Here is a 27,390-nt window from a genome sequence, read left to right as displayed (position 1 = left end):
AAAAACCGAAACTGTACCAAACCGAAAAAAAATCGAACAAAAAAAAAAAATCAAAAGAAAATTGAACCAAACCGAATCAAACCAAAGTTTTGGTTCGATTTTGGTTTTAGCAAAAAACCGAACCGAATAAAACCGAACCCACCCCTAGTCAAACATGATCCTTTTCTTTAGAGCAGTACTTCATTTACCATATATTTTTATCATCTCTTTAATAGAAGTAAAACTCATCAACACATGTGGATTCCATTTGTTCCATCTATTAAAGAGACGATATGAATGATGGTACAAATATATGGTAAAAATAACAATTTTGTTTATACCAAAAACAAAAAAAATCTCCGGCCTAGTGGGCCTGAGCCAGACGGAAAGGCACTAACCTAACCAGTGGCCCGGTTAACTATCAAATAACGAAAACACCCTCGGTAACATTTTGCGAACGTGGAGATGCCAGCGAATAACCCTTAAACCTGTGCGGGCTGTGCTTTTCTCTCTCTCTCTCTCTACAGCTCAACAGAAAACCTCGCTCACTCTCGTCGTCTTGCCCTAATCCCATCGTCCAGGTCCGTACCAATCTCTCTCTCTCTCTCTCCCTGCAGAAACTGATATTTCATTTTTATTTTTTTATATTTTTATTGTGAGATTTTCGAGCTGTTTGATTTGGGTGTGTTATTTTTTGAGTTCTTCAGAATTGAAATTTTCTTGCTATTTTATTATCAGTTTGTTATTTTTCTGGTGTAAAATAGGAGCATTTTTGTAGATAATACTTTTTAGAGAATTTAGGGTTTTGGCATCTTGGTTCCGTACTGTGGTTTTTACTGTTGGCCGCCGTCAATGGATCCCGCTGAAATTTAGGGTTTTAATCTTGTTTTTTGTTATGTTATTGGTCATTTTATACAAAATGGTTTTTGTTATCTGGAAATAGATGGGATTTTCTTCTGAAATGAATGTTTCTAGTATAAGTTTAGTTATCTTTTCACTGTTTCCGTTTTATTCATGATCTTGTTCATGGTAAATTTGATGTGGTATTGCACTAAATACAATTGCATACTGGCTTTCACTTTGAAAAGAATTGCGGCAGCAGTGTCCGTTTTCAACTGAGTCTTATTGTTAATCAACAATTTGGGTGATTGATGCAGTCTTTCACAGTTTTGATTTCGTCACTCTTGATACCACCCAGTTGTTAGCTGATTACTTCAAGTAACTGTCAAAATGTCGAGGAAAGGTTTGATGGAGCAAGACCTGAGTAAACTGGATGTAACAAAGTTGCATCCACTCTCGCCTGAAGTTATATCTCGTCAGGCGACTATCAATATCGGTAATCTTAACTCACATGTTTAAACTGCTCTGAGATTATTATGGCCATTGTTATATTGATTTGACCATCATTTGTTTGTTGGCACCATGTCGTAATTTTGCACTTATTTGGATTTATACGAGTTGCCTTTCAGGTACTATTGGTCATGTGGCACATGGAAAGTCAACAGTTGTAAAAGCAATTTCTGGTGTACAGGTGATTAGTTGTTTCCGTTTTGCATTTGATACTGCTCGCGTCTTTATTGTTTATTTATGCCTGGACATTGTAAAGACAAGCAAGCATGTGTTTCCAAGTGAAGGTGTACAAAAGTGGTATCTGGTTGTCGCTGCTTGTTCTCTTTGAGCTACTAATGCACACTCACAGCCAAGGAAAAATATATTAGGAAAATGTTCTCTCGGATACTAATGTGTTATATTTACGGGATAAGAGAATTTACGTTGTTGAGCATCATTGTATTTCTACATCTCACTACCAAAGGTGGCTAATCGTTTCAGATGGCTACAGATCATATACCTTTTATTCTTGGTGGAGATATGTCTTAAGTTGAGCGTTAAAATGGAAACTATCTAATAGTATGGAGTATGTTATCCAGAATGATAATTTGTTTAGTACGAGATAGTAGGGATAAATGTAACCTTACCCTATAGGTTTGATAGTTTGGTGCTATCAAAATAAATTCAATATTGTCTTTGGTTACTGGAGATATGTCAACAGTGCTCTGATTCTTTCATTTCACTGTTGCTAAGTTGCTTTATGTACGAAAACCTTGAGCTATTGGCTAAAGCTCTAGTAGTGTATCACATTAGATCAACATTGCAGGCACTAACCACAATAATTGGTTTGTCGGTTTGAGCTATATTTCTCTAGCTTATATGTGTTGTGAGCATTTAAGCTTGGATATGCCATTGCAAGTTTATATCTTTAAGACATTAAAAATCGAACATTAATGGTATGCAGACTGTTCGTTTTAAAAATGAGCTGGAGCGCAACATTACTATCAAGCTTGGATATGCCAATGCAAAGATATACGCATGTGAAGATGAGCGGTGCCCTCGACCTATGGCCTACAAGTAGGCATCCAGTTAATGTAATTGTCTTTGATCACATTCTACCCTTTTCTTAACCGGTATTCATTTCTTTATTAGGGCATATGGAAGTGGAAAGGAAGATGCTCCTCTCTGTGATGTTCCTGGATTTGAGAACTGCAGGATGAAATTGTTGAGACATGTATCTTTTGTAGATTGCCCGGTAAGGCTTTATGGTGAAATTTTTGTACCATTTATTTTTATGCCATAATATTTATGACTACACTAAACTGTTGTGAATAAATGATGGTGTGTACCTGGTCATCCTTGCTTAATAAGAGGATCTGATAGCCTGATACTTTGTGTTGATCAATTATATGTTGTCTCAGTGGATCTTAGTTTTTGTTTGCTGTACTCATGGATAACATGTTATTTAGTAGCATCGAAGTAAGGTTTTTCCCATGGGATCTTGCTACATTTTATTAGTTGCAAGAGACTTTCTCTATTAAATGATTGTCATCTTTCACATTGTTTTTCTTGGTTTGATTTTGTTTATGTTTCTTCAAAAGTTATTTATTTCATACTTTCTTATAGGGTCACGATATTCTTATGGCTACTATGCTTAACGGTGCCGCGATTATGGATGGAGCATTGCTTCTCATTGCTGCTAACGAAAGCTGTCCGCAACCACAAACTTCTGAGCATCTGGCTGCTGTTGAAATTATGCGTCTTCAACATATTATTATCCTTCAGAATAAAGTTGATCTCATTCAGGAGAATGTGGCCATCAACCAACATGAGGCAATCAGGAAGTTTATTCAGGTAAGTTCCTTTGGAGCATTTTTTTTCTTCTGGTTTATTGTTCTCAGTCCATTAATCATTAAACATTGTGTACCAGGGAACTGTAGCTGATAATGCACCAGTGGTGCCAATTTCTGCACAGTTGAAGTATAATATTGATGTGGTGTGTGAATACATTGTAAAAAAGATCCCCATTCCAGAAAGGAACTTTATCTCACCTCCCAATATGATTGTTATACGTTCTTTTGACGTCAATAAACCTGGGTACGAGGTTGATGAGATTAGAGGTGGTGTAGCTGGTGGAAGTATCCTCAGGGTATGTCTTTTATTGTTATATTTTGTCAAAAGTGTAGACAGTGTTTTATGATTTCCATTGAGTGTCAGCTCACGGTATTTGAGGTTTCCTTTTTCCTTTTCTGGTTTCATTCTACGTTAGTAGTGGAATTTTGGGTTGTGAAAATGTGCACACATCTCTTGATTGGATAATAATTTGTGGAATTTTGGATCGTTTCTTAAGTAGTTAGTTCCATACATGTTTCATGAATAACATATTTGACAATGTGGTCGTGGTAGGGTGTTCTGAAAGTGAACCAATTTATCGAGGTTCGTCCTGGGATTGTTGTTAAAGACGAGAGTGGAAACATCAAGTGCACACCAATATATTCTAGAATTGTCTCATTGTATGCTGAGCAAAATGAGTTGCAATTTGCGGTGCCAGGAGGTCTTATTGGTGTTGGGACAACCATGGATCCCACTTTGACACGTGCTGATAGATTAGTGGGTCAAGTTCTTGGTGAAGTCGGGTCACTCCCTGAAGTATTTGTTGAGCTTGAGGTAAGGGGTTGCTGCTACAATAATGCTTTATACTTTGTTTAATTTTTTGAGCTGTTTAAAACTTGAGGAGATGCTGTTTCTAAGAGAATGGCTAACTTGTGTGTGCGCACATCTTCATTCATGAACTTGTTGACGGTGCATTTTGTTTTACATTTGATAATGCGACTGTTGTGTAACTTTGGTATAATATTGGCTTTCTAACTGTACTCTCGTCTTTATTCTTTATTGGATTTTTTAGCATGTTGATTCTTTCGGGTCTTTTGTTTCTTGTTTTCTCATCCCGAACCAGACAAATCTTGTTGATCAGAAGCGGTTGTCGAGCAGAAATTGTTGGTGTTGATGAAGATTGTGGTATATTTTGCAGGTCAACTTCTTCTTGTTGAGAAGGCTTCTGGGGGTCAGGACAAAGGGGTCTGAGAAGCAGGGAAAGGTTTCAAAGCTGGTCAAGGGGGAGATCCTCATGTTGAATATAGGATCCATGTCTACAGGGGCTAGGGTTCTTGCTGTAAGGAACGATTTGGCAAAGTTGCAACTCACGTCTCCAGTTTGCACCAGCAAAGGAGAGAAAATTGCGCTCAGTCGACGAGTTGAGAAGCACTGGCGTCTTATTGGCTGGGGTCAGATTCAAGCTGGAACTACCCTTGACATCCCACCGTGCCCAATTTGAGTTGAATTTGGCAAGACAGGAGAAAGCAAGAAAACTAGTAAGACAGCAAAAGAGTAGACAAGATGTGGAAAGTCAGCAAATTATTGGGAACCATTTTTGCCAAATGGAAGGAAAAACATTGTTTGACGGATCATTGTCGTTTTTGTTTCGTTTCTTTGATTTTTGATAAAATTATACTTTCATCTGCATCATTATCTTCGACTTTTGTTTCCGTATCTGTAGAGCCATCTTTGAGGCTTCCACGTTTCTTTTCTCCGCTCGAGGTTTTCCTCTATATCTTGTGTAACTGCTCTCCCTCCAGCTTCTATACGGAAATACTCAAAAAGTTTTCTTAAAATCCGGTACGTGAATCTTCCTCCTCCTTCCTCTCCGTACCTTTCGGCTGAGTACCGAACCCCTCGATATCAAAAGTTCAAAACCCCCTGTTCCTTCTTGGTGTCTGTATCCTGTAATACACAGGCACGAGAATGATCATCTTGCCCTTTGATTTAAAAACATACAGGATCAACCTTCACTTGGAAAGTTGAAGGCGGTACCAGCAAACCACTCTCGGATGCCCAAGTTAGGTATTTACTCAAACGTGTAAAACGTACAAGGCTTGCAAAAGATATGTTGAAGCACATAAAATCTTCTAAATGGGTGGAGTTCCCTTTCACTTTTGTGCCTAGTTGATTTTCCTTTCTTTAGTGCTCGCGTGGCGACATGCGAGTGGCTGAATTTTGGTCATTCAGGTATTTGACTTTGATAGGCTATATTCGTGAACAAAAATTCAATGATGCTCCAAGGTATCATATTCTCCGAAACACCATAGAAAAAATATCTTCCGTGAATATGATTTCAGGTGCAAAGCTCTACTTAGTGATTAATTTGGTCTTTCAACTTGAACGCATAGCTAAGGTTTGCTTATGGATTTACGGAAGGTGTGTTCTACATCAAGGGTGCTCTTTAAATTTTGTTAATGCTTATTGTAGGTAAATTTCACCTGTATCAATTTTTGTGTCTAAATAACATTACCTTTTAGTTTTTATTATAGCATATACTATAGTGTGCTAATTAATTATTTAGCTTCATGTTTGCGACAATTAAAAGAATACTATATAAGAGATGTTATTTGTAAGTAGTGGGTTGTCTTGGTGATTAGGACTTTTATTTTACTCATTGTGTTCTGGTTTAAATCATACTCCTGACCTTAGTATAAGCTAGTGTAGAATATCACTTGTAGTAAAAAAAATATTTGAGTAATGTTATTTCAGCACACTAGACTAATCGCATTGTTGATATTCTCTCAAATAAAAATGGATTCCTCAGTATAGTATAGTAGCGTAGTACTCCACATATATCAATTATTGTTGTTAGTTTTGTGTGTCTAAATAACACTATTTAGTAAAATATATATGCTCTATCAAAGAGCTCAACGATGAGATCAAATTGTTGACTTGTAGGGTGAAGCTTCATCCGCTAAGGCTAGGCGGCGTGCATGCATGGTGACCTACAACGAGCTGCATGGGAACTACAATTTTGTTATTATGGCCATAACTTACGATTTTCCGGAGCACCGAAAACTGAATCTGTTAAACTTTTAACACAAACTTCCGAAGAGAGCAGAATTCAGTTATTGCATGCATGTTTGTCAGATATGAAAAGAAAAACAAGTGCAGCAACTTGCCCTCCTGCAGATTGCAATGGCCTATAAATAATCGGTTGCCCTCCACAGCAATTGTGCGCAAGAAAAAAGTCTGCAACTTATCAAGGCAAGAAGGAGAAGTAGTCATTTAACATATAGATAGCTATATAATCCAATTGAGCAATGGCCTTCAAAAGCATCTGTTTGTGTCCCCTCTTGGTTGCTGCTGTGGTAATTCCACTAGCTCAATCCCAAATCATCCCTGCCCTTCTTAGTGTAATCCGCGTTGACAGGATTCTGTATTTCACTGCCAATGGCAATGTCGGTCCCGGTGGCCCCAATGCTACCCCAGTTTTCGCAAGTTAGTTTGTTCACTTGTTTAACTTTCACCACGAGTCGTTTAATAACCATCTTGTTTTTAATTTGAATCACATTACACATCTTCAAATATTATACCATATTCTCATGATACACTAAAGACAAATGTTTAACTTGATCAATAGTCGAAAGTCGAAACGAGACAATTTGGCAAGAGAATAGTTTCCTTGACAATGGTTTTAGTGATCTTTTTTATGTTTTCTTGTACATGCTACTGTCGAGCTTCAGTGTGGATCTGGGAACAACGTGGTTTCAACTGTAACAACTAATGGTTCAGGAGTCTTTTCATTCTTGCTGGACCCCATAAACTATCTTCTCTCTTAACAACCACCTCATCAGACCGTTTGGAAAGTAGTCTGTTATCTTCGGGAGTGAGAAGATTCCTGACCATCACCGCAGTGGTCATATCATTCTTCATCACAGAGTCCCTAACGGTAAGAGGACCAGTAGGGGATAAGAAGGATGTGCGCCATATGTTGTCTTGAGAAGGCATGGCTGCCTCTTCACCAAAGTTCAAGTCAAAACGATGGTCGGATGGGCCAGACATTCTCAGAAATGACGAAGGAGAAATAAGGTGCAATAAATCTCTGAAGTAAGAGGAAAATTCATACAAGCAATAACTCTCTGAATGTACTTCTTGCACACAATTGGTGCCCTTATAAAAGAAAGGGCAACATGGCCGTTGGTTCAAAAATCGAAGAGGCACCACTCTCCGGATTCTAAAGAGGCACCACTTTCCACACGCAACATCAGCTCCTCGGGTACCACAGATAACTTTGCCAAAGATCTCTGACAAAGTTTAGACACATAAATTTTGAAGGTCCAGCTACCCTACTATTACCCACAAGGGTAAAGAAACAGTACCACTGCTTTATAACTAGAAAGTCTCAATGTGTGTCAACCTTCGTGCTCCATGGCAAGGCAGACTGGCAAAAATGCCCAACCTTTACTCACATTCGAGAAAACACTCCCAACAAGATTGCTTTCTCAAAAATCAAAGAGGCACCGCTCTCCGAATCTCGAGAGCCAGACTCCCAACAGGATTACGTGCTCAAAATTCGAAGAGGCACCGCCCTCCAAATCTCGAAAGCCAGACTCCCAACATGATTACTTTCTAAAAAATCGAAGAGACACTGCTCTCAGAATCTCAAGAGTCAGACTCCCAACATAATTGCTTTCTCAAAAATCAAAGAGGCACCATTATCTGAATCTCGAGAACCAGATCCCCGACTGGATTGCTTGTTCAAAAACTGAATAGGCACCGCTCTCCGAACTTCGAAAGCCAGATTTCCTTGGATAAAGCTTGTCTGCAATCTTCACACTCAACATCAGCTTTCCAGATACCACAGACCACTTTTTCAAAGTGCTCTGACAAAGTTAAAACACGTGAAGCTTGCAACTCCCACTACATTGCTATGACCAAGAAGGGTAAAGGAATAACACTACTACTTGTTGTTAGGGAGACTCCTATATATGTCGACCTTCATCCTCCATAGCCAGGCAGACCTGCAAATAAAAAAAATGCTCAACTTTTCTTTACATCCGAGAGGGCACTCTCAGCAGAGTCTCTCAAAATACTCAGTTTCTTTTCCTCCCGATAATACCTCTACAAATAAGCCACACCAGAGCAAGAGTATCTCATATCATCAGGGTTAAAAGAAAAAGTATCCCATATCATGCTTTTTCCCTGTCTTTTCCTTTGGCCTTGTTCTTACCTGCAAGACAAGGAGAAAGAGAGCAATCAGTCAGCATTTGGAATCAAGCTTCCAGTCAGGAACTGATTGCCTGGAACCCATTGCCTGATTACTTACCTGGCAGTGCTCTCGAGTACTCATCTTCAACATCTTATGCTTCTAGAGAAGATACCACATCGGCTTGAGGAACAGATAGGGCAAGTGAGAATGATACAAGGAAGCATGTGGAGACAAGCGTAACAGAACACGTGCTGATACATCCACTACTTTGTCAACAGCAAAAGTATCCCATATCATCAGGGTCGAACGTACTTTAGATTTGATGGACTTGTTTTGACCCTCAAATTATTGAGTCGGCCTTATACTCTGGAGGAAACTAGAAAACCTTTCAGCCCAGTTCAAGAATAAGCCTGTGGAAAGTTATTTCTTCAAAAGCAAAAGTATCTCATATCATCTTTTCTCCATTTGCTTCTCCTTATCCTTGTTGCTGTTTACGACACAAAGAGAAGGAGAATAATCAACCGGACACCGAAGTCGAACCTTCGATCCAGGTTGCTTGCTTGGAAGTCTGATTGCTTGCCTTGTCTGTTACCTCATTCGGCAAATCTCCTAGCTCGACGACTTGGGGGACTCCTACTATAGGGTTTGTATCGTACTTGACCAAGCCCGAAACTACAAGTAAGCTTCAAATGAAATTGATACATTACCTTGTGCATCTTCATCGGTTAAAGATACCACCCCTAGATGGAGGAAAAGTACTTCAAGAGAAGATGCCACATCTACATATGAGACAGATAAGGCAAGTGAAAATGATACCACACTTCGGTACTTAGAAGTTTCGTGATTACTTAAGGCTTGGATCTTGCAAGTCCCCAACTGAAGAGCTTCCCTCACTCGGGAACTTAGGGGAGCACTGTTTGTATCATACTTGACCAATCCTAAAACTACTGAGCACCGGTCAACGTTATATCGTTAAGGACCCATAAGAGTTTCCCTCCAACCAGGAGACCAATCACAGCGCGACACATGTTGATATCAGAAGCCAATCATAGCGCGACACGTGTCAACATCAGAAGCCAATCACAATACGACACGTATCAATGTCAGAATGAAACTAGAAACTCTCTTCTATAAATAGAGATCATTCTCTCACAATATTTTGGAATGTCATTTGTACTAAATCATTCACTAGTACTCACTAAAGGAGAGCTTGAACCTATGTACTTATGTAAACCCTTCACAATTAATGAGAACTCTTCTACTCCGTGGACGTAGCCAATCTGGATGAACCACGTACATCTTGTGTTTGCTTCCCTGTCCCTATCCATTTACATACTTATTCACACTAGTGACCGGAGCAATCTAGCGAATGTTACAAACTTAACACTTTCTGTTGTACCAAAGTCCCCAAATTATACATGGGCATTACTCATGTCATTCATACATAAACATTTATGAGCATTACTCATGACAATCATACATAAACATTCATGACCATCATTCATGTCAACATTCATGAGCATTACTCATGTTAACATTCATGAGCATCACTCATGACAACATCCATGAGCATCACTCATGTCAATCAACATAAACATTCATAAGCATCACTTATGTCAATCAGCTTCAAAAGCTTCATTTACAGAGCTCTATCTTCAAAAGCTCCATTAAAAAATCTCCAGCTTCGAAAGCTTCATTTACAGAGCTCTAGCTTCAAAGCTTCACTTGCAAAGCTTCACCTACAAAGCTTCAGTGCAGGGTATACAAATACCGCATCCGAACAACCGCCATTTCGGCCCATACATGGATTCAATTTGAAGTCTCCAGCCAACAAACTCTATTGATCGAAGACTTAGGAGACGACATTATGTACCATATATTGGGCCTCAACTGGGCCTCATGAAAAATACTTGAGGGACTTAGCTCATTATTTATGTATTAAGGAGCGAGCCCTTATTCTATAAAAAGGACTCCCTCACTTTCATTAGAGAGCACTCATTATTTATGTACTGAAGAGCGAGCCCTTATTTTATAAAAGAGACTCCCTCACCTTCATTAGAGAGCAACGCCGCCAGTTGAGCAATCGCCTCACCGCGAGCATCACTCCTAGCCCATCACTTATGTATTGAGGAACGAGCCCTTATTTTATAAAAGGGACCCCCTCACCTTCATTAGAGAGCAACGCCGCCAGCTGAGCAATCGCCTCGCCGCGAGCATCACTCCTAGCCCATCACTTATGTATTGAGGAGCGAGCCCTTATTCTATAAAAGGGACTCCCTTACCTTCATTAGAGAGCAACGCCGCCAGCTGAGCAACCGCATCGCCGTAAGCATCACTCCTAACCCATCACTTATGTATTGAGGAGCGAGCCCTTATTTTATAAAAGAGACTCTCTCACCACCATTAGAGAGCATCGCTGCGTATTGAGCAACCGCCTCGCCGCGAGTATCAACTCCAGCCCATCATTTATGTATTGAGGAACGAGCCCTTATTCTATAAAAGGGACCCCCTCACCTTCAAGCGCCACAAGTCGAGCTAACCAAGGCAACATAAGCCACAAGCCGAGCAGCCTCGCAACATGTGCAACTCCTAGATGAGCATCATTTCGCTTTGAGCACCGCCTCATATCGAACATCAGTTCAAGACAACATCTAGTTACTTCAGCCCACACATGGACTGAATTTCAAGTCTCCAGCCAAAAGACTCTTGACTAAAGACTTGGGGGGCTACTGTTTATACCATATTTAGGGCCTCGTATTTAGATCTCATACAAATACTCGGGGGACTTAAATGTAATTATGTGATAAAAGAAGGGGCAAATATGTAATAAGTGAGGAGCCCTTATTCTATAAAATGACTCATCACCCTCACAATTAGGAGAGGCCAATTCCTAAGGCTCCTCACCCCCTCAAGCTCTCACTCTCAGAGCCTCTCAGATTCATTACAGAGACTCTTTCTCTCCCCCTCAGAAATACAATATTAGTGTGGACGTAGCCCAAACCTTGGGGTGAACCACAATACATTTTTTGTTATTTACATTTCTTGTAGATTCACGGTCGGATTTACGTTGTTCCAAGACCTCTGGTGTTGTGCATCAACAAATTACAACTTCATACTCATGAGTATTGATATGATTCAATGAATATTCACTCTGAAAGAAGTATGAAATTAATAGTATAATATACAGATAAGTATATAACATATACCTAGCTCAACCTGACTTATTTAAAATAAATCCAATCATACTTTATGTCATGTTTATGAATTTTTTTTTAGCATGTTCCATATGAAGCCTAAGTCTCCGAATGATAACAAATACAACTTATCAAATAACTATATCACTTATGAATTTGATAACGGAATATACAAATAAGTATATAACTTGTCGGCCCAACTCAACTTGACTAATTTAAAATTGGCCTAATCATACTTTCATGTTGTGCTCGTGCATGTTTTGGGCATTATGGAGTTCCAATGGATGACAAATACAACTCATTAGAGGTCATAAACAAGCATTTTTAGCGTCCCACTCTCTACTCTCAAGCAAAACCCCCCTCAAAGTAACACAGTTTTGTTCCTTGTAAGTTTTGTACATCACAGGAACAAAGAAAGGGTACAATAGATAACAACATGAGCACTCCTGTTAAAAAGAAACACGTCGATTCAATTAGAAGATGGGGTCATCAATGGGCCGTGCCAAACTAGCTCAGCTCGGTTTTTATGGGCCTGAGCCGGGCCGGGCTTAATCAATGTTAAGTGAAATTAGCAGGCCATATTGAGCCGGCCTACAATGAAATTCAAAACCCGGCCCTAGCCCGTCGAATAGGCTTTCGTGGGCCAGAAGCAAGAGAGTTGAAAAGTTCGAAACAACCCCTAATATATGAGTCCGGATCCTCGTCAGATTCTTTTTGTGAGGATCCCATGAATCTATGAATCGTGTACGTTCATTGTACATTGTGGGGTCATAAATCATTTTATTTAAAAATAAACATAAACAGTACTTGACAAAAACTGACCGCACGATGTACGATGAACGGATACAATACATGGATCCCCAGATGCTCACCAAAAGGATCCGGAGAGGATCCTATTGGCTAATATATGGCATGTGCAAGACTGCGTACTCTTTTATCTATATATCACCTATCTTCATTGTCAAAGAGTCGACGAAGATCTAATGCGTATGCAGTATATTCCATCTTCCTTAGTGGATGCCCGCAGCCAGAAGCAACTTGATTTTGTAGCTGCCCGGATCATGGGGTCATTACATTTAAGTTGAAACAAATCGGTCAAATTAATAACGTTTAGGTTTAGGGCTATACAAGTGTATATATATACAGAGTATGGACCTAGCTACTTATAACTTTCTGAAGTAAATTGAGGGCCACGTATTCTGGGTGGGTAAAAAGTTCGAACTAACCTTTTACATCTTGGTTGTCCATGCCATACGAACTCGCCAATTAATGCAATTTGTCACAACGCAACCGAGGTCTCATATTATTGACAAACTAATTAGGGCATACTAGCTACCTCTGTGAGATTGAATGGAAGAAACTTGGCTTAAATAGTAGGGTGATGTCCACCCTCTGAGGCCGCGTGCATGGCGGATGAGCTCCATGACAACAACCTTTGATTTTGACGGAAATAACTTACGACAAGAATGCTATCTTTTTTCTTCACATGATTTTCCGGATCATCCAAAAATACACAATGAGCATTCCGAATGTCCGACGATTTATTCAGAAAAATCTGCAGCAACTTGTCCCTCTTGCAGCTACAGCTTAGCCTATAAATTGGTAATCCTGCACGGCAATTCTTCAAGCCAGTTCATCATTTGCAACTTAGCAAGAATATATACTTCAATTGGTGCAGTTTGGAGCAATGGCTTTCAAAGCAACCCTCTTTGTGTTCCTCTTGGTTGCTGCAGTGGCGATAGTACTAGTTCCAATGGCAGAAGCTCAACTTGGGCTGATCAGCGGCCTCCTTGGTCTCATTCGCATACAAGGAACTCTATTCTGCACTCCCAACGGTAATGTGGGTACCGGTGGTGCTACCGCTACCCCAGTATTCTCAAGTAAGTACATTATTTAGCTCGCTCAAGTCCAATTAACCAATCATATTTAGATTTTCTAATGCTAAGCATACCATAATTTATACCACGTTTTTATTGATGTTGATTGAATACATCACACGTCACATCATATAGTACGAATGTGTTGTAAGATTAGCATTAATGGGTTTACTCTTATAAGTTTCATCACCACAATATGGTCTCTTTGCATGTCTGGATGGTTAATTATGTTTTTAGAATAAGAATCTCAGGATAGATCCTCACCATAATGTATGGGTGTATGGGGTAATATGTAGTATGACGAGAATATATAGTCTGATAAGAAAATATTTCTGATATCACCATACATAATTTGTTATGTTTATTTGTTGTAGATGCTACTGTTCAACTGTTGTGTGGAACTGCGGGGAATGTGATTTCAACTGTGACAACTAATGGTAGCGGAATCTTTTCAATCTTGTTGGACCCTCTCCAGTTTCTTCTCAATTCACTACTGTCGGATTGCAAGCTGCTGGTTAGGACACCGCTGTCCGCCTGCAACGCAAGTCTATCCGGGTTGACTGGCCTTCTCTCATCACCGTTGCAGTTTATCGGAAATACCATCGCTGGCCTCCTCAGCATCGTCAACATCATTCCAGTCGGCTTCAACCTCATAAATAATTAAGGGAATGATATGCACGGATATGGTCGTTGCATATGCAGCAGTGCTTCTTATATATAGATAAATCGATCGATAAGGTCAAAATAAGATGTAACGTTTGAATTGTACCCCCTTAGTTTGTCTTCCAAGTATTTGTTTTTGTTATGTATCCTGGTATGCTACTGCTTAGAAGTAGTATTCTGCCAAGTAATTAATAAAGGCCATGTCTTAATACTTGTTTTCGACGATGTACTGTCCACAGTATATGCATGGCACATGCAAAAGGAGCGGAAATTGTTGCTCTCCAGAGGAAGCAAATTTTCCAAATTCTACACGCACACAAAGACAAACATGTCTAGTTTACAAGACGGGTGTGTGCCAACTCATTCTTAATGTATTAGAGTAAGTTAACAATGTGATCAGTTTTGTGTATCCCAGTTGATGACCCTAAGCGACTTTCTCCGACATTATCCGTTCACTAGAGACACAGCCTGATGCGTACATTTTTCCTTGGCGTTTCAGGTTTTGTTAACATGAAAAAGAAAGGGAAAAAAAAAAGAAGAGAAAGGATTTGGAATCTTGGATCTTCTGTTTTAATATTTTTCTTAGGACTTATAGAAGATGTTACAAGAGTTTCATCTTATGAATAGGCCTAATGAAGTGAGAATCATGGGAATTGGACATGGTATGTCATTTAACTAAACGGTACTTCTAGATAGCTTCACAGTCCGTCTCCACTGGATCGCCAAGAGAATCAAACGCCACCGCCTGGACTTGGCTGGGTTGTGTTGAGTTGTGACCTTTTGTATTCAATTGATAATGGGGGTGGACAAAATCGAACTTGGGATCTCAAGTGTACACAAGCTTGTTAATGTGAAAGTGATTTAAATAACTAAAGCGTTTCTAGATCACTAATAATGCTTTAGATAATGTTTTTTTCAGAAAAAATTAATTAAAAGTGTTTTTTTTTTTTTTTAAATGTATAAGAAGCATATATACAACATGCTTTTTTTTCTTCAAGAAGCACTTCAACTACAATTTTAGGAAGTAGTTGAATTTCAATGTGGTTCTAAAATCGCTAATAAGCATAAGTGGTTCTTAAAAACCCTTTAGTGAAGGGGCTCTGCAGGTCCCTTAGGAGTGGTTTGGGAGTGAGGTGCTTAAAAAAAAAGCACCCATGAAAAAAAGCTGTGAGGGTTTTAGGTGTTTGGTAAACTGAAAAAAATGGCTTATTTTGGAAGCTACTGTGAGAATAAGCTGAAATCAAAGGAAAAAGCTGAAGCTGCTATTTGTAGCTTTGGAAAACTGGTTTTTTTTCAAAGCACACCGAGCTACAGTGCTCCTTTAATGAAAAGACCCACTATCAGACTGCTTTTATTTTTTTATTTTTTTTTCCAAAAGCACTTTTACAAAAAAGTTTACCAAACACTCTGCTGATTTATTTTACAGTCGCTATTCTCACAGTACAGCCGCTTATTCTCACAGCAGTTTTTTTTCAAAGCACAGCAATACCAAACCAGTCCTTAATGCTGAGCTGTGCCCCTGAATAGGACAAAGTTGGGCTCACCAGATTGGGTTAGACCCTCTTCCATATACAAAGCAGGTTAATCATGATCCAAGAAATTCAAGTTGGTAGGCCTTCTAATAAAAAAGGCCGTGGAACGAATTTATTGTTATCGTAACGTTTCTATTTATAAAGTTAGATATAAACTGTTAAATATAGTGTTGTAGTACAAGATCGATACACTGTATAGCGGTGAATCTTTTGTATGAAAATTGCTGTCCGTTTTCCTGTATCAAAATGCGACGACATTTTTCATGAAAAGGTGCGTCGGAACTTGGATACAACTACATTCACACATGGCCATCACCGATTCACCTTCGTATCCTTAGCATCAAAGATATGAAATTTGGGTTGGATCATATCCTAATCACACAATAAAAAATATGATTAAAAATTAAAAAAGGTAACAGGTCAGCACACACGTGTCGATGGCTGAACGATCCCATTGAGTCACTTTGATTTTACCCTCCCTATATAACGTAACAGAAACCCTAAACCTCCTCCTCCTCTTCGCCACCGCCACCAGAAAGAGAGCCGAAGAAGCGAACAAGGGAAAGGAAGTACTTTCTTTTCTCCTGTTCTCTGACTCGCTGCTCTCTCTCTCTCTCTCTCTAAAACTTCTTATCCAATGGCTGCTTCCTTGCTCTCCAAAACTAAGCCCCTCCTCCACGCGATCCAACGGTCAGTTTTGATCTTTACATTAACCATTTGTTTTTTTTGCATTAAGTTATTTAATTTTTTTAATTATGATGGAAATATTGATTTATTGTTGGTGGTGGAGCAGGCGGGGTTACGCTGCAGCATCACATGGTTCGGTGGCAGCTGGATTCGGTAGGGGAGGGTCCAGGAATGCTATGGTGGAGGAGCGGGTTGCGAAAGCGATGAAGGAGGAGTCTGGACTCGGAGCTCCTTCATCTGCGTGGGCCCCGGATCCGAGAACTGGATACTATAGGCCCGCCAATCGTGCGGACGAGATCGACCCGGTTGGGCTTCGAGAGATGCTGTTGAACCACAAAGCAAAGTGACTACTGACTAGTTACCTTAGAAGAAAGAGCCTTGCTATTTGAGAATTATGTTTAATTAATCCAGATTATGTAAGTTGTTTAGTGTTAAGCTCAGAGTGACAGTGGTGGTGGTGTTTTTATCCTATTAATAATCATAATAATCATGTTTTGTTATCGTAATCGCATATTCTAAGGAAAACTAATGAAAAGGGTTTGAAAACTTTGAGTTTTAATGATAAGGACAAAATAAAGGGTAAAGTGAATAGTACCAGGATTGATTTTTTAGTGTAAAAATGTGATTTTTCGTTAAAATGAACAGTACGGATGCTTTCCAAGTTCCCCATATTCTATTGGTAGTACTAGAATAAATGAACAAAAAAAAAATCGTGGAACTTTGTGTAGCTTTAGGAGCAACCATTAACAAAAGAATGAGAGAATTTTTGAGTGTATCAGTTTATGTTATGACATTTGGTGGGCCGTACTTTCAGTACTTTCAGTATACTGAAAAAATGTCTTGGAAAATAACTTTGCTCATAATAAGGGGTCACCTAGTTTAAACTAGATGCAATTCGATTATAATAAAGGGTGGATAAGCTTGCCATCAGTTGTTTTTTTTAAAAAAAAAAAAAAAGTTTTAACTTTGTAACTTAATTTTGTCACAAAGTAGAACTTTGGTCAAACCACAAAGGCCATAGTTTAGTCCAATTTAATTCTAGGAATTGCAACATTTAGTAACATATAGTTGTTAAACCTCAAAAATTAAACTTGTTTTCATGTATCGTGATCTAAACCTTACATGTGTATAATATTATTATTAGGTTATGTTGGAGCAAGTGAGCCGTTGGGCTCAATACTTGAATAAATTGATCTAAGTTAATTGAGAAGGGGACTTACAATACAAGCAATAAACCTTGAGGCTTGATCCTGAATCCAGATCATGTAAAGCGAAGGTGGAGTAACCTTAAATTCCGACTCTTTTTCCAACATACTACTAGTGACTAATCCATGTAATTCAAAAAAAAATACAAGAATATAACTATTTGATATTGCACCACCTGTGAGATATAAACTTGCAATGAAATCTTATTGTAATGCATCTCAAACTAATCAAATATTTTTATGTGTTTGAATTTTGAATATATATATATATATATTTTGAACAAAATGATATTATCTGCACTAAAAGGGATGAAGTGAGTTTAGCCTCATAATGAGCTACCAATAATGAAGTTCAAATTCGCCTTTAGCGAGAGTCGAACTTAAAACTTCTCACTTACAAGTAAAGAGGAAAACCACTAAATCATAATACTAAGTGGCTAAACATATATAATTAGCTGTAAATAACGTCACAGTGAATTTTCTTTTCAAACTGGAGAGGTGTCTTTGTACCGTGTTAAAGAAATCTAAACCCATGGGCATATATGGGTTAAAATTACGTGTACATAATGGGTCGGGTGTACCTACGTATTAATCTTCTTCTTCTTTTCTGGTTTGTATGAGTCGATAACATACAAATACAGTGCCCCACATAAAACAGCTTCCGCTTGTCTTTTTGTAATTTTGAAACTCCCCTCATCAGTCATCAAGCACGCAGTCACCTTGGGTCTGAAGGGCTGATGGCCCCTCGGTTTTTCTGTTGGGAGAAAAAATGTATATGCTTGTGATTTTAGTGAGATGTATCATTAGTTTACTTCCATGTGACATTAATGTTAACTCTTCTATTTACTATTGTCAACGTTGAAAAAGTATTTTTGTTCATGACATTTCTAAAAAATAAATTGAGAAATCAGATGGGAGTTCAATAGATGAATGATAACATGATTATTATTGTTAGGAGAGATATTTGATGATACTAGTAATGAAGGTGTTAAGTAAAACTATCAAAACATGAAAACGCATCGAACGATATTATATTTAAAAATGTTACCAATTAATGTATCAGTCATTTGTTTAGTAAATTCTTAAACTTGTTTATATTGTGACTTTGTTGTTTAAGATTCATTCCTCTATACAAATATCTAGCTTCGTCTCTACCCCTCATTAAAGTCTCTTTGTTCCTCCCATCCAATTTCGTGATCTATTTTTTTACGTTGTATAAGATTCTTTTCATTGGGGAGTCTCATTCCCTTTCCTTCTCTCACATTTTTCATTTTGTCTTTTTTTCTTTATAAAAAATTAATATAAAATATTAACTCAGCCTATTGTTTAAATATGATGTGAGAAAATGAGAGAAAAAAAAAAGAGGAGTGAGAATATTAATTAATTAATTTATTTTATTTTATAGAAGAATCTTATCACTTTCACTGGAAAGGAGAAAACGAAAAGATATTTTCTTTATGGTACCCACATCTTACTTTTCAGTATCTTCTTATCAAAATAATGTTCAATTTTCAATGCATCAATTAAGTATTAGATAAGGATGATGTCATACATAAATGTCCACAATGATTCAGTTAGGCCATTTCCAACCAAAAAATTCAGAGGACCAATGAGTCGAAAATAGTCTGAAAATCATCTCCAACTGAAGGTTAGGCTAGAGGGCTCGTGGAAGGCCCCACAGAATCTGAAAGGGTTGGCCATAAAAATGATTAATCTTTTTTTTAAAATTATATTTTTTTCTATAACTTCCTAAACCATTATACAATATTAAATTAAATTAAGTAACATGAAAGAACATTAAACAATATGAAACAACATTAAATAACATTAACCAACATACAAATTATACAACATAAAAAAAAAACATTTAACAACGTGAAACTTAAACAACATTTTTAAAAACATTTAACAACATAAAACTTAAACGCCTACTCTCCATGCTTCTTTTGGCCCAAAGATGTGCAACAAGATCCTGTTGTAGGTAATTGTTTGTGACACGAGAACATATCATTCTATAACACCTCATGTACTTAGTTATAGAGATATTACCAGTTCTTAGATTGAAAGGCAAATTAAGTCCATTATATATTTTTGCACGAGCCATTCTTGACCTATTTGGATCTTCTTTGTTGTTATCGGACTCTCCATCAATATACCCATCTTGCTCATCCTCCACTATCATATTGTGTAATATGATGCAAGACATCATGATGGAGTCCAAATTTTCTCGACTCCACCCTCTTGCAGGTTCGCTGATGATTTTCCACCGTGCTTGTAGAATACCGAAAGCTCTCTCAACATCTTTCCGATATGCCTCTTGGTGTAAGGTAAACAATTTTCCCGCGTCATTCCTAGGGTTTGGAATTGTTTGGACAAGTGTCGCCCCCTTTGGGTAGATGCCATCTGCCAAGTAATACCCCATATTGTATTGACGGTTGTTGATGTAGTAGTCAAGTTGAGGTGCTTTACCTTCTGTCAAGTTATTGAAGAGTGGTGAACGCCCAAGAACTGTAATGTCATTTTGGGATCCAGGGACTCCAAAGAAAGCATGTCAGATCCATGTGTCATATGAGGCAATCGCCTCTAACACAATAGTTGGCTTTCTTGACCTTCCGCTAAAGCCTCATTGCCATCCTGTGGGGTAGTTCTTCCAATCCCAATGCATGCAATCTAGTGACCTTATCATGCCCAGAAACCCACGGTATTCAGCTTTGCGAAGGAGCCGATTCAGATCTTCTTGATTTGGCTCGCGGAGGTACTCATCTTTGTAAACCTGAACAATTGTGTCACAGAATTGTTCAAGAGTATCAAGGCATGTAGACTCAAACATACCATGGGTTTTGTTTGTACCATACTTAACCAATCCCGAAACTACTGAGCACCGATCAACGTTATACCGTCAAGGACCCAGAAGAGTTTCCCTCCAACCAGGAGGCCAATCACAGCGCGACACGTGTCAACATTAGAAGCCAATCATAGCGTGACACGTGTTAACATTAAAAGCCAATCATAACACGACACATGTCAATGTCAGAATGAAACTAGAAACTCTCTTCTATAAATAGAGATCATTCTCTCACAATATTTCCTAATGTCATTTGTACTAAATCATTCACTTGTACTCACTAAAAGAGAGCTTGAACCTATGTACTTGTGTAAACCCTTCACAATTAATGAGAACTCCTCTACTCTGTGGACGTAGCCAATCTGGGTGAACCACGTACATCTTGTGTTTATTTCTCTATCTCTATCCATTTACATACTTATCCATACTGGTGACGGGAACAATCTAGCGAAGGTCACAAACTTAACACTTTTTGTTGTACCAAAGTCCTCACTGATTTTGTGCATCAACATTTGGACCGTCTGTGGGAACGACACTTATTCCCACTCTCTTCAACTTTGTCAAGCTGGTTTCCACCGTTCGTACACTCTCTTTTAACCAGGCATCCCTCTCCAACATGGGGAGCGAAGGAAGCCACATCACATAGAATGACACCCATCTTGCACCTAGTGCGAAGTAACGAAAGAAGGAAGGAAAGAGGGTTGCTTTTCAAGCTAAAGTCAATGAGCTAGAAGCTCAAAACAACAAGATAGCAATGAAGAATGAGGTCCTCCAAGAGCAGTATGAGAAGCTCTTTGAGACGCTCCATGAAACTATGCGTACTCAAACACGCGAGCTTGTTGCCCCTGTGGACATTAACCATCATCTGGGTGCCTCTCAACACGGAGGGTCATTTTCCTTCGACATGGGTATCCCTGATGAGGAGCGAGCTAATCATCAAAACATTGATCAACATGAGACTTCTCTCAACCCAGCTGCTTCGACCCGAAGCAGGAAAAGTGGAGGAAGACACCTCCTTGCAGAAGGGTTGGAAGGATCGAAAGTTGTTTATTGTGACTGCCGAGATTTCCTAAAGTAACGTCGAGAGAATCCCCTCCACATATGCTCGAAGATCAATAACCCAAGGGTTTCTGAAAGACTCGGTCCCCTCCTACGACCCTGGCCAGCTGCCAATCTAGGGAAAGAACGACATGTCCTAGAGGAACATGAAGGTACATGGGACTCTGAGGTATTCCAATAGACTCGCCCTAGAAGTCAGTACGGCGAATCCAAGGAAAAATCACACACCCTTGCTCAAACTTTCCTACTTCCAAGAGGCGATGGAGACTTACGAAAGAAAATCCAGTGGTACATGACTCCACTCAAGACCCCCTTGTCCTACAGCTCCTTGAGGAAGTAAACAAGTTGAAGGCCGAACGTCAGGCCGAGATACCTGACTGGAACTAACTCAGGCCTGGCCTTCTCATAAGGAGGATCCTCGACACCCTTCTTCAAGCGAAGACAAAACAAAAGCTTGGTTTACAACTCTATACTGGAAGGGAGGATCCAATTTAACACCTTAACCTCTTTGAGTCCACCATGGCATATCATATGCACACCGACGAAGAGCGATGTCTTCTCTTCCATTCCACCCTTTCTGGCGGAGCTCTAAACTGGTATTGTCGTCTTCCACCTGAGACAGTAGACTCATTTGAGGAACTGAGGAAACTGTTTGTCTCTCAACACATCTTCCAGACCGATCGTCTGCATTCTGCAGATGACTTGTACACTATTCGTCAGAAGCCGAACGAGTCACTACGAGAGTATGCTGGTCGTTTCAGCCATGAGTATTCTCGCTGAGTTGAGGCAGATGACAAGACCGCGCTCAAGGCATTCACGGCAGGCCTACGTGATTGTTTCTTCAAGTACATGATCAATGCCAACACTTGGAAGACTTACTCTGAGGTGATGGCACAAGCTTACAACCATGCCTTCGCCGAAGCAAGGACATATCAAGGGAAACCCCCCACAACCACCCCTTATCAGCAAGTAGGGAGTGGAAGCCAGATCCAACCAAATGAGAAGACCTCGACCTTCCAAACGGTAGCGGTGCCTCCCCCTGCCTTCCTTAATACTTTGCCAAGTCAATAGACATATCAATCTCAGGGCAAAAGGAAAGATTTCCATCCTCACCAGTTTTATTTTAGTAAAAGGAGTAAGGGACACTACCGCGATAACCAAGGGTATCGCCATGATAATCCCCGACCCTAGGCAGTCAACATAGTGGGTCAAGCACGTGTCAGGACAGCCCCTACCCCGAGGTATGAGGCATACACACCTTTGAATGCCACATGCGTGGCCATTTACCCCATCATAACACACTTGATATTGAAGCCAAAACCAAGGCACCCGGATTACAAGCCCACGAAGAACACGGGCACGTTTTGCTGCTACCACGAGCATAATGGCCATGACGGTGAGAAATGTATCACCCTTCGTGATCATATTGAAGCTTTGGCACGTGAAGGAAAAATTGATCAATTCCTCCTTCACCTTCCAAGGGGTAACCGTAACCAACGCCAGGTAAATGTGATATATTCCATAAGTGGTGGCTCACCCATATCTAAATCTTCCAACATGGCCATGAAAAATAGTGAACGAGCTCTAAGGTCTGGCCACCAAGTGTTTCACGTGTAAGACATCAGGGGAGGTAAGTATCAAAAGCCTAACTGGGATCTAATATGTTTCTACCCTGAGGAAGAAAGAGGTATCATCTACCCTCACAACAACCCACTGATCGTGGAAGCTCACATAGCCAACTTTGAAGTACGACGAATCCTGGTAGACACGGGGGCTTCGGTCAATATCATGTTTGCTGAAGCTTTTAGGGCACTTAATATAGCTAAACACTTGCTCGACCGCTCGATTCCCCTCGGATAAGCTTCTCCGGTGATATCATGCAACCTTTGGGGAGCATACACTCACCTTTTACCATTGGTATATGCCCTTACACAGCTACCATTACCACTAACTTCCTGGTGGTTGATTGCCCAATGGCATACAATGTCATCTTCGGACGCACAGGCATCAATGATTTCAAGGCCATGGTATCCACACATATGTTGTTGATGAAATTTCTAACCCCCTATGGCAATGGTTACATCAGAGGAGACCAACTTAGTGCACGATCATGTTACAACACTTCGGTCAAGCAACATCACCTGTCTGTGCCCAAGGAAACCCTTTCTATACATGACCAAGTCATAAAGACCAGCCCAAACGAAGCCAACTTGGATCTTCACGATGGCAATAGTCAACCCGACGATCCTCGATATGACTCTTTCACTCAGCAAGCACAACCCGCTGAAGAGCTGGAGAAGGTTTCTATCTTAAAAAATTATCCGGATCGCATGGTGAAGATTGGTACCACCTTGTCACCACCCATTCGGTTGGCATTGATCTCTTTTTTGCAAGAGAACACTGAGGTCTTCGCCTGGTCATACGAGGACATGCCAGGCATCTCTCCCGATATAATCTGTCAACGATTAAGTATTGACCCCAAAACCAAGTCAGTGAGACAGAAGCGAAGATCTTATGACGCTGAACGGTACGAGGCAATGAAGGCAGAAGTTAAAAGACTCAAAGGCATAGGCTTCGTCCGCGAAGTCAATTATCCAACGTGGGTAGCAAATGTTGTCTTTGTTAAAAAGAATCCGACCAAGGAAAATCTCCTGCTCCAAAAGGTCTTGTGGAGAATGTGTGTCTATTACACCGACCTAAGCAAAGGATGCCCGAATGATAGCTTTCCTCTTCCTCTCATAGACAGACTTATAGACTATACGGCAGGGTGTGAACTCCTGAGTTTCATGGATGCTTACTCAGGATAAAACCAAATCCTCATGAACCCTCCAGACCAAGAACACACAGCCTTATCTACTGACAGGGGACTATATTACTATAAAGTCATGCCCTTTGGCCTAAAGAATGCATGAGCGACTTATCAGAGACTGGTCAATTCAATGTTCGCCGAACAGATTGGGAAGAGCATGAAAGTTTACGTTGATGATATGCTAGTCAAGAGCAAACATGCTGACCAACACATCACCAACCTATCTGAAACTTTCACCATTCTGAAGAGGTATCGAATGAGGTTGAACCCCAACAAATGTGCCTTCGGCGTAGGCTCTGGCAAATTCTTAGGCTTCATGATAAGCCAACGAGGCATTAAGGCTAATCCCGAGAAGATCAAAGCAATCCTCGACATGAAGGAACCGGTAACTTCAAAAGACATCTAAAGCCTTACTGGCAAGGTGGCAGCCTTAACTAGGTTCATCTCTAAGGCCACCGACAAATGCGCTCATTTTTTCAAAACATTTAAGGGAAGTAAGAAGTACATTACATGGACTAATGAATGTGCTGAGGCATTCAAGAACCTCAAAGACTACATGAGTAAAACCCATTTGCTCTCTAAACATGAGGTCGGTGACACTCTCATTATCTATCTATCAGTATCGGCTTCAGCAGTAAGTTCCGTTCTCATTCGAAATGATGGTAATGTCGAACGGCCTGTCTACTATGCTAGCAAGGCCTTGCAAGATGCGGAGACACGGTACTCCAACATTGAGAAATTGGCTCTAACATTGGTCATGTCTGCTCGAAAACTTTGCCCTTACTTCCAAGCATATTCCATCATCGTGCTTACCAATCATCATTGTCGACAGATACTCCAAAGTCCTGACATTTCCGGGTGAATGATCATATGGGTGATAGCATTGGGTGAGTTTGACATCTCCTACCAACCAAAGCCAGCTGAGAAGGGCCAAGCAGTGGCAGACTTCATCGCCGACTTCACATATCTGGTTGACATTGTTTCTACGCCTAAAGAAGTGGTTTCATTACCCTCGGAAGCTCAGAAAATATAACCAACAGCCCCAGCATGGAGTTTATACGTTGATGGCTCGTCTAACCAACAGGGTTGTGGAGCAAAACTAGTCCTTACGACCCCTGACAAAGTGGCGATGGAGTATGCTCTTCGTTTCAAATTCAAGGCGTTGAACAATGAGGCCGAATATGAAGCCCTCCTAGCAGGCTTACGTTTGGCCAAACAACTTGGGGTTAAACAAGTCACCAACAACTTTGATGCTAAGGATAGCTCAATGGCAGCATATCTGGCACAAACACAATTTTTGCTCAAGCACTTCCACTACCAGATCACCCAAATTCCTCGAGCGGCAAACAATCATGCAAATGCTTTGGCTCACCTCGCCTCAGCAGTGGAAGACAAGATTGGGAGAAAAATTCAGGTCGAATTGTTGGCAGCACCAAGCACCATGGCTGCAGAAGTGTACAACTTACAACAAGGAGATAGTTGAATTACTCCGATTTATAGATTCCTTGCTCATAGCACCCTTCTAAATGACAAAGTCCAAGATAAGCAAATTTGATACAAGGCTACCCGTTACTTGATCATTAATGACCAACTCTACAAGCGGGGTTTTAACTAACAATACTTAAGATGTCTTACGCCCGCAGAGGCGGAAACTGTCTTTCGGGAAATACATGAAGGAGTCTGCGGAGATCATGTTGGATCTCGATCCCTAGCACACAAGGCTTTTCGCCAAGGATATTACTGGCCAACACTCCACCAAGATGCCATCAGAATATCCCACTTATGTGATAAGTGTTAACTTTACGCAACTATTCATCACTCCCCTCCCGAGCCGCTTACTCCTATGATCAACCCTTGGCCCTTCGCCCAATGGGGACTTGATTTGATCGGCCCAATGCCTGCAGGGAAGGGCAAGGTTCGCTATGCAATCATTGCAGTTGACTACTTCACAAAGTAGGCCGAAGTAGAACCCTTGGCAACCATTACTGAGGTAAAAATAGAAGACTTCGTATGGAAGAACATCCTTTGCAGATTCAGCATTCCCAATGCGATAGTCACTGACAACGGGCGACAGTTCGACAACAATAAGTTCATAATGTTCTGCTCTAAGTTCAACATCAACTTATGTTTTGCCTCTCCAGCTCATCCCCAGCTTAATGGACAAGTTGAAGTAATCAACAAAATAATTAAGCGAACTTTGAAAACCAACTTGGACAAGGCTAAAGGTTGTTGGCCAGAATTGATACCCCAAGTTCTTTGGTCATACCACACTTCGTATTGGACATCAACAGGAGAAACCCCATTCTCACTTGCCTTTGGTACAGAGGCAGTGGTCCCAATTGAGCATGAGCAAGCAACGTTCCGAGTCTAGAACTACGTCCAAAGCGAAAATGACAAACAACTTACCCTCAACTTAGATCTAGTCGAGGAACACAAAAACCAGGCTCACTTGAGGAATGTCGCCTACAAGCAGCGCATCTCCAACTACTATGACTCAATGGTCAAACCTCATTCTTTCAAAGCGGGGGACTGGGTATTGAAGAAAAGATTACTCTGTGATAGAGTCCCGAGTGAAGGAACACTTAGTCCAAACTGGGATGGACCGTTTGAAGTTGTTGGCATCAGTCGCCCTAGCTCCTAAAAGTTTAGAAGCTCTGATGGCAAGACCTTTGGCCATCCCTGGAACGCTGATCACTTGAAGTACTATTACAAGTAAACTCACATTGTACAAGTGTTAAGCTTCAGCCATTTGGCATCCTATGTAACGAAGACTATTTAGCATGAATTCAATAAAGAGGTGATTTAGACAACTTGATCATAATCGTTTTACATTCCTAGAAATGAAACACTTGGGTTCAAAGCTTCATCATGAATGCTTCCAGCATGAAACAAAGTCTAAGTATATGTCAACAAGACTTTACAAATAAATGAACAGCTTCACAGTATATTCGTTCAATCATACATTCCAACACATTCATACATAAGCCAACTGTGCTTTGAAAGGGTTCAACATATTTTGTGTCATTCGACACTTGCTACAATGTGCCTAGACACCTTGCCCTTATTCTCACCAACCAGGTGAATAAGGAACTCATCTTCATGCCACCAACCAGGTGATGAAATGTACAACTCGTACTCTTCTTCATGCCACCAATCAGGTGATGAAATGTGTAACCCGTAC

The 27,390-nt window shown here is 40.1% G+C and overlaps 3 protein-coding genes and 1 long non-coding RNA gene across 5 annotated transcripts; all 4 read left to right on the top strand.

Moving 5' to 3' along the window:
• The first annotated feature begins 402 nt into the window (after positions 1 to 402).
• LOC103452896 (eukaryotic translation initiation factor 2 subunit gamma-like) lies at positions 403 to 4,830 on the top strand. Of its 2 annotated transcripts, none has more exons than XM_008392425.4 (9): positions 403 to 560; positions 1,137 to 1,315; positions 1,449 to 1,510; positions 2,273 to 2,385; positions 2,461 to 2,563; positions 2,935 to 3,162; positions 3,239 to 3,457; positions 3,715 to 3,975; positions 4,340 to 4,830. In XM_008392425.4, the coding sequence occupies exons 2-9, from the start codon at positions 1,210 to 1,212 to the stop codon at positions 4,640 to 4,642; spliced, it is 1,395 nt and encodes a 464-aa protein (XP_008390647.2). In that variant the 5' UTR covers positions 403 to 560; positions 1,137 to 1,209; the 3' UTR covers positions 4,643 to 4,830. The 2 variants fall into 2 exon arrangements, with proteins under 2 accessions (XP_008390647.2, XP_017192561.2); XM_017337072.3 differs by having other exon boundaries at positions 433 to 560; positions 1,178 to 1,315.
• Positions 4,831 to 4,860: 30 nt separating this feature from the next.
• Positions 4,861 to 5,309, top strand: LOC139190354 (uncharacterized). Its single transcript, XR_011574530.1, has 2 exons — positions 4,861 to 4,983; positions 5,145 to 5,309. It is a non-coding gene; the product is annotated as an uncharacterized lncRNA (long non-coding RNA).
• A 7,749-nt stretch (positions 5,310 to 13,058) lies between these two features.
• LOC103452892 (phylloplanin-like) lies at positions 13,059 to 14,294 on the top strand. Its single transcript, XM_008392421.4, has 2 exons — positions 13,059 to 13,412; positions 13,784 to 14,294. The coding sequence occupies exons 1-2, from the start codon at positions 13,220 to 13,222 to the stop codon at positions 14,071 to 14,073; spliced, it is 483 nt and encodes a 160-aa protein (XP_008390643.2). The 5' UTR covers positions 13,059 to 13,219; the 3' UTR covers positions 14,074 to 14,294.
• Positions 14,295 to 16,109: 1,815 nt separating this feature from the next.
• On the top strand, positions 16,110 to 16,797 carry LOC103452893 (late embryogenis abundant protein 41). The gene is made up of 2 exons (XM_008392422.4): positions 16,110 to 16,294; positions 16,398 to 16,797. The coding sequence occupies exons 1-2, from the start codon at positions 16,242 to 16,244 to the stop codon at positions 16,636 to 16,638; spliced, it is 294 nt and encodes a 97-aa protein (XP_008390644.2). The 5' UTR covers positions 16,110 to 16,241; the 3' UTR covers positions 16,639 to 16,797.
• The last annotated feature ends 10,593 nt before the right edge of the window (positions 16,798 to 27,390 follow it).

This window comes from Malus domestica, chromosome 13 (genome assembly GCF_042453785.1).
Source record: "Malus domestica chromosome 13, GDT2T_hap1".
Taxonomy (NCBI): domain Eukaryota; kingdom Viridiplantae; phylum Streptophyta; class Magnoliopsida; order Rosales; family Rosaceae; genus Malus; species Malus domestica.
This window is presented reverse-complemented; position numbering and strand designations above follow the sequence as displayed.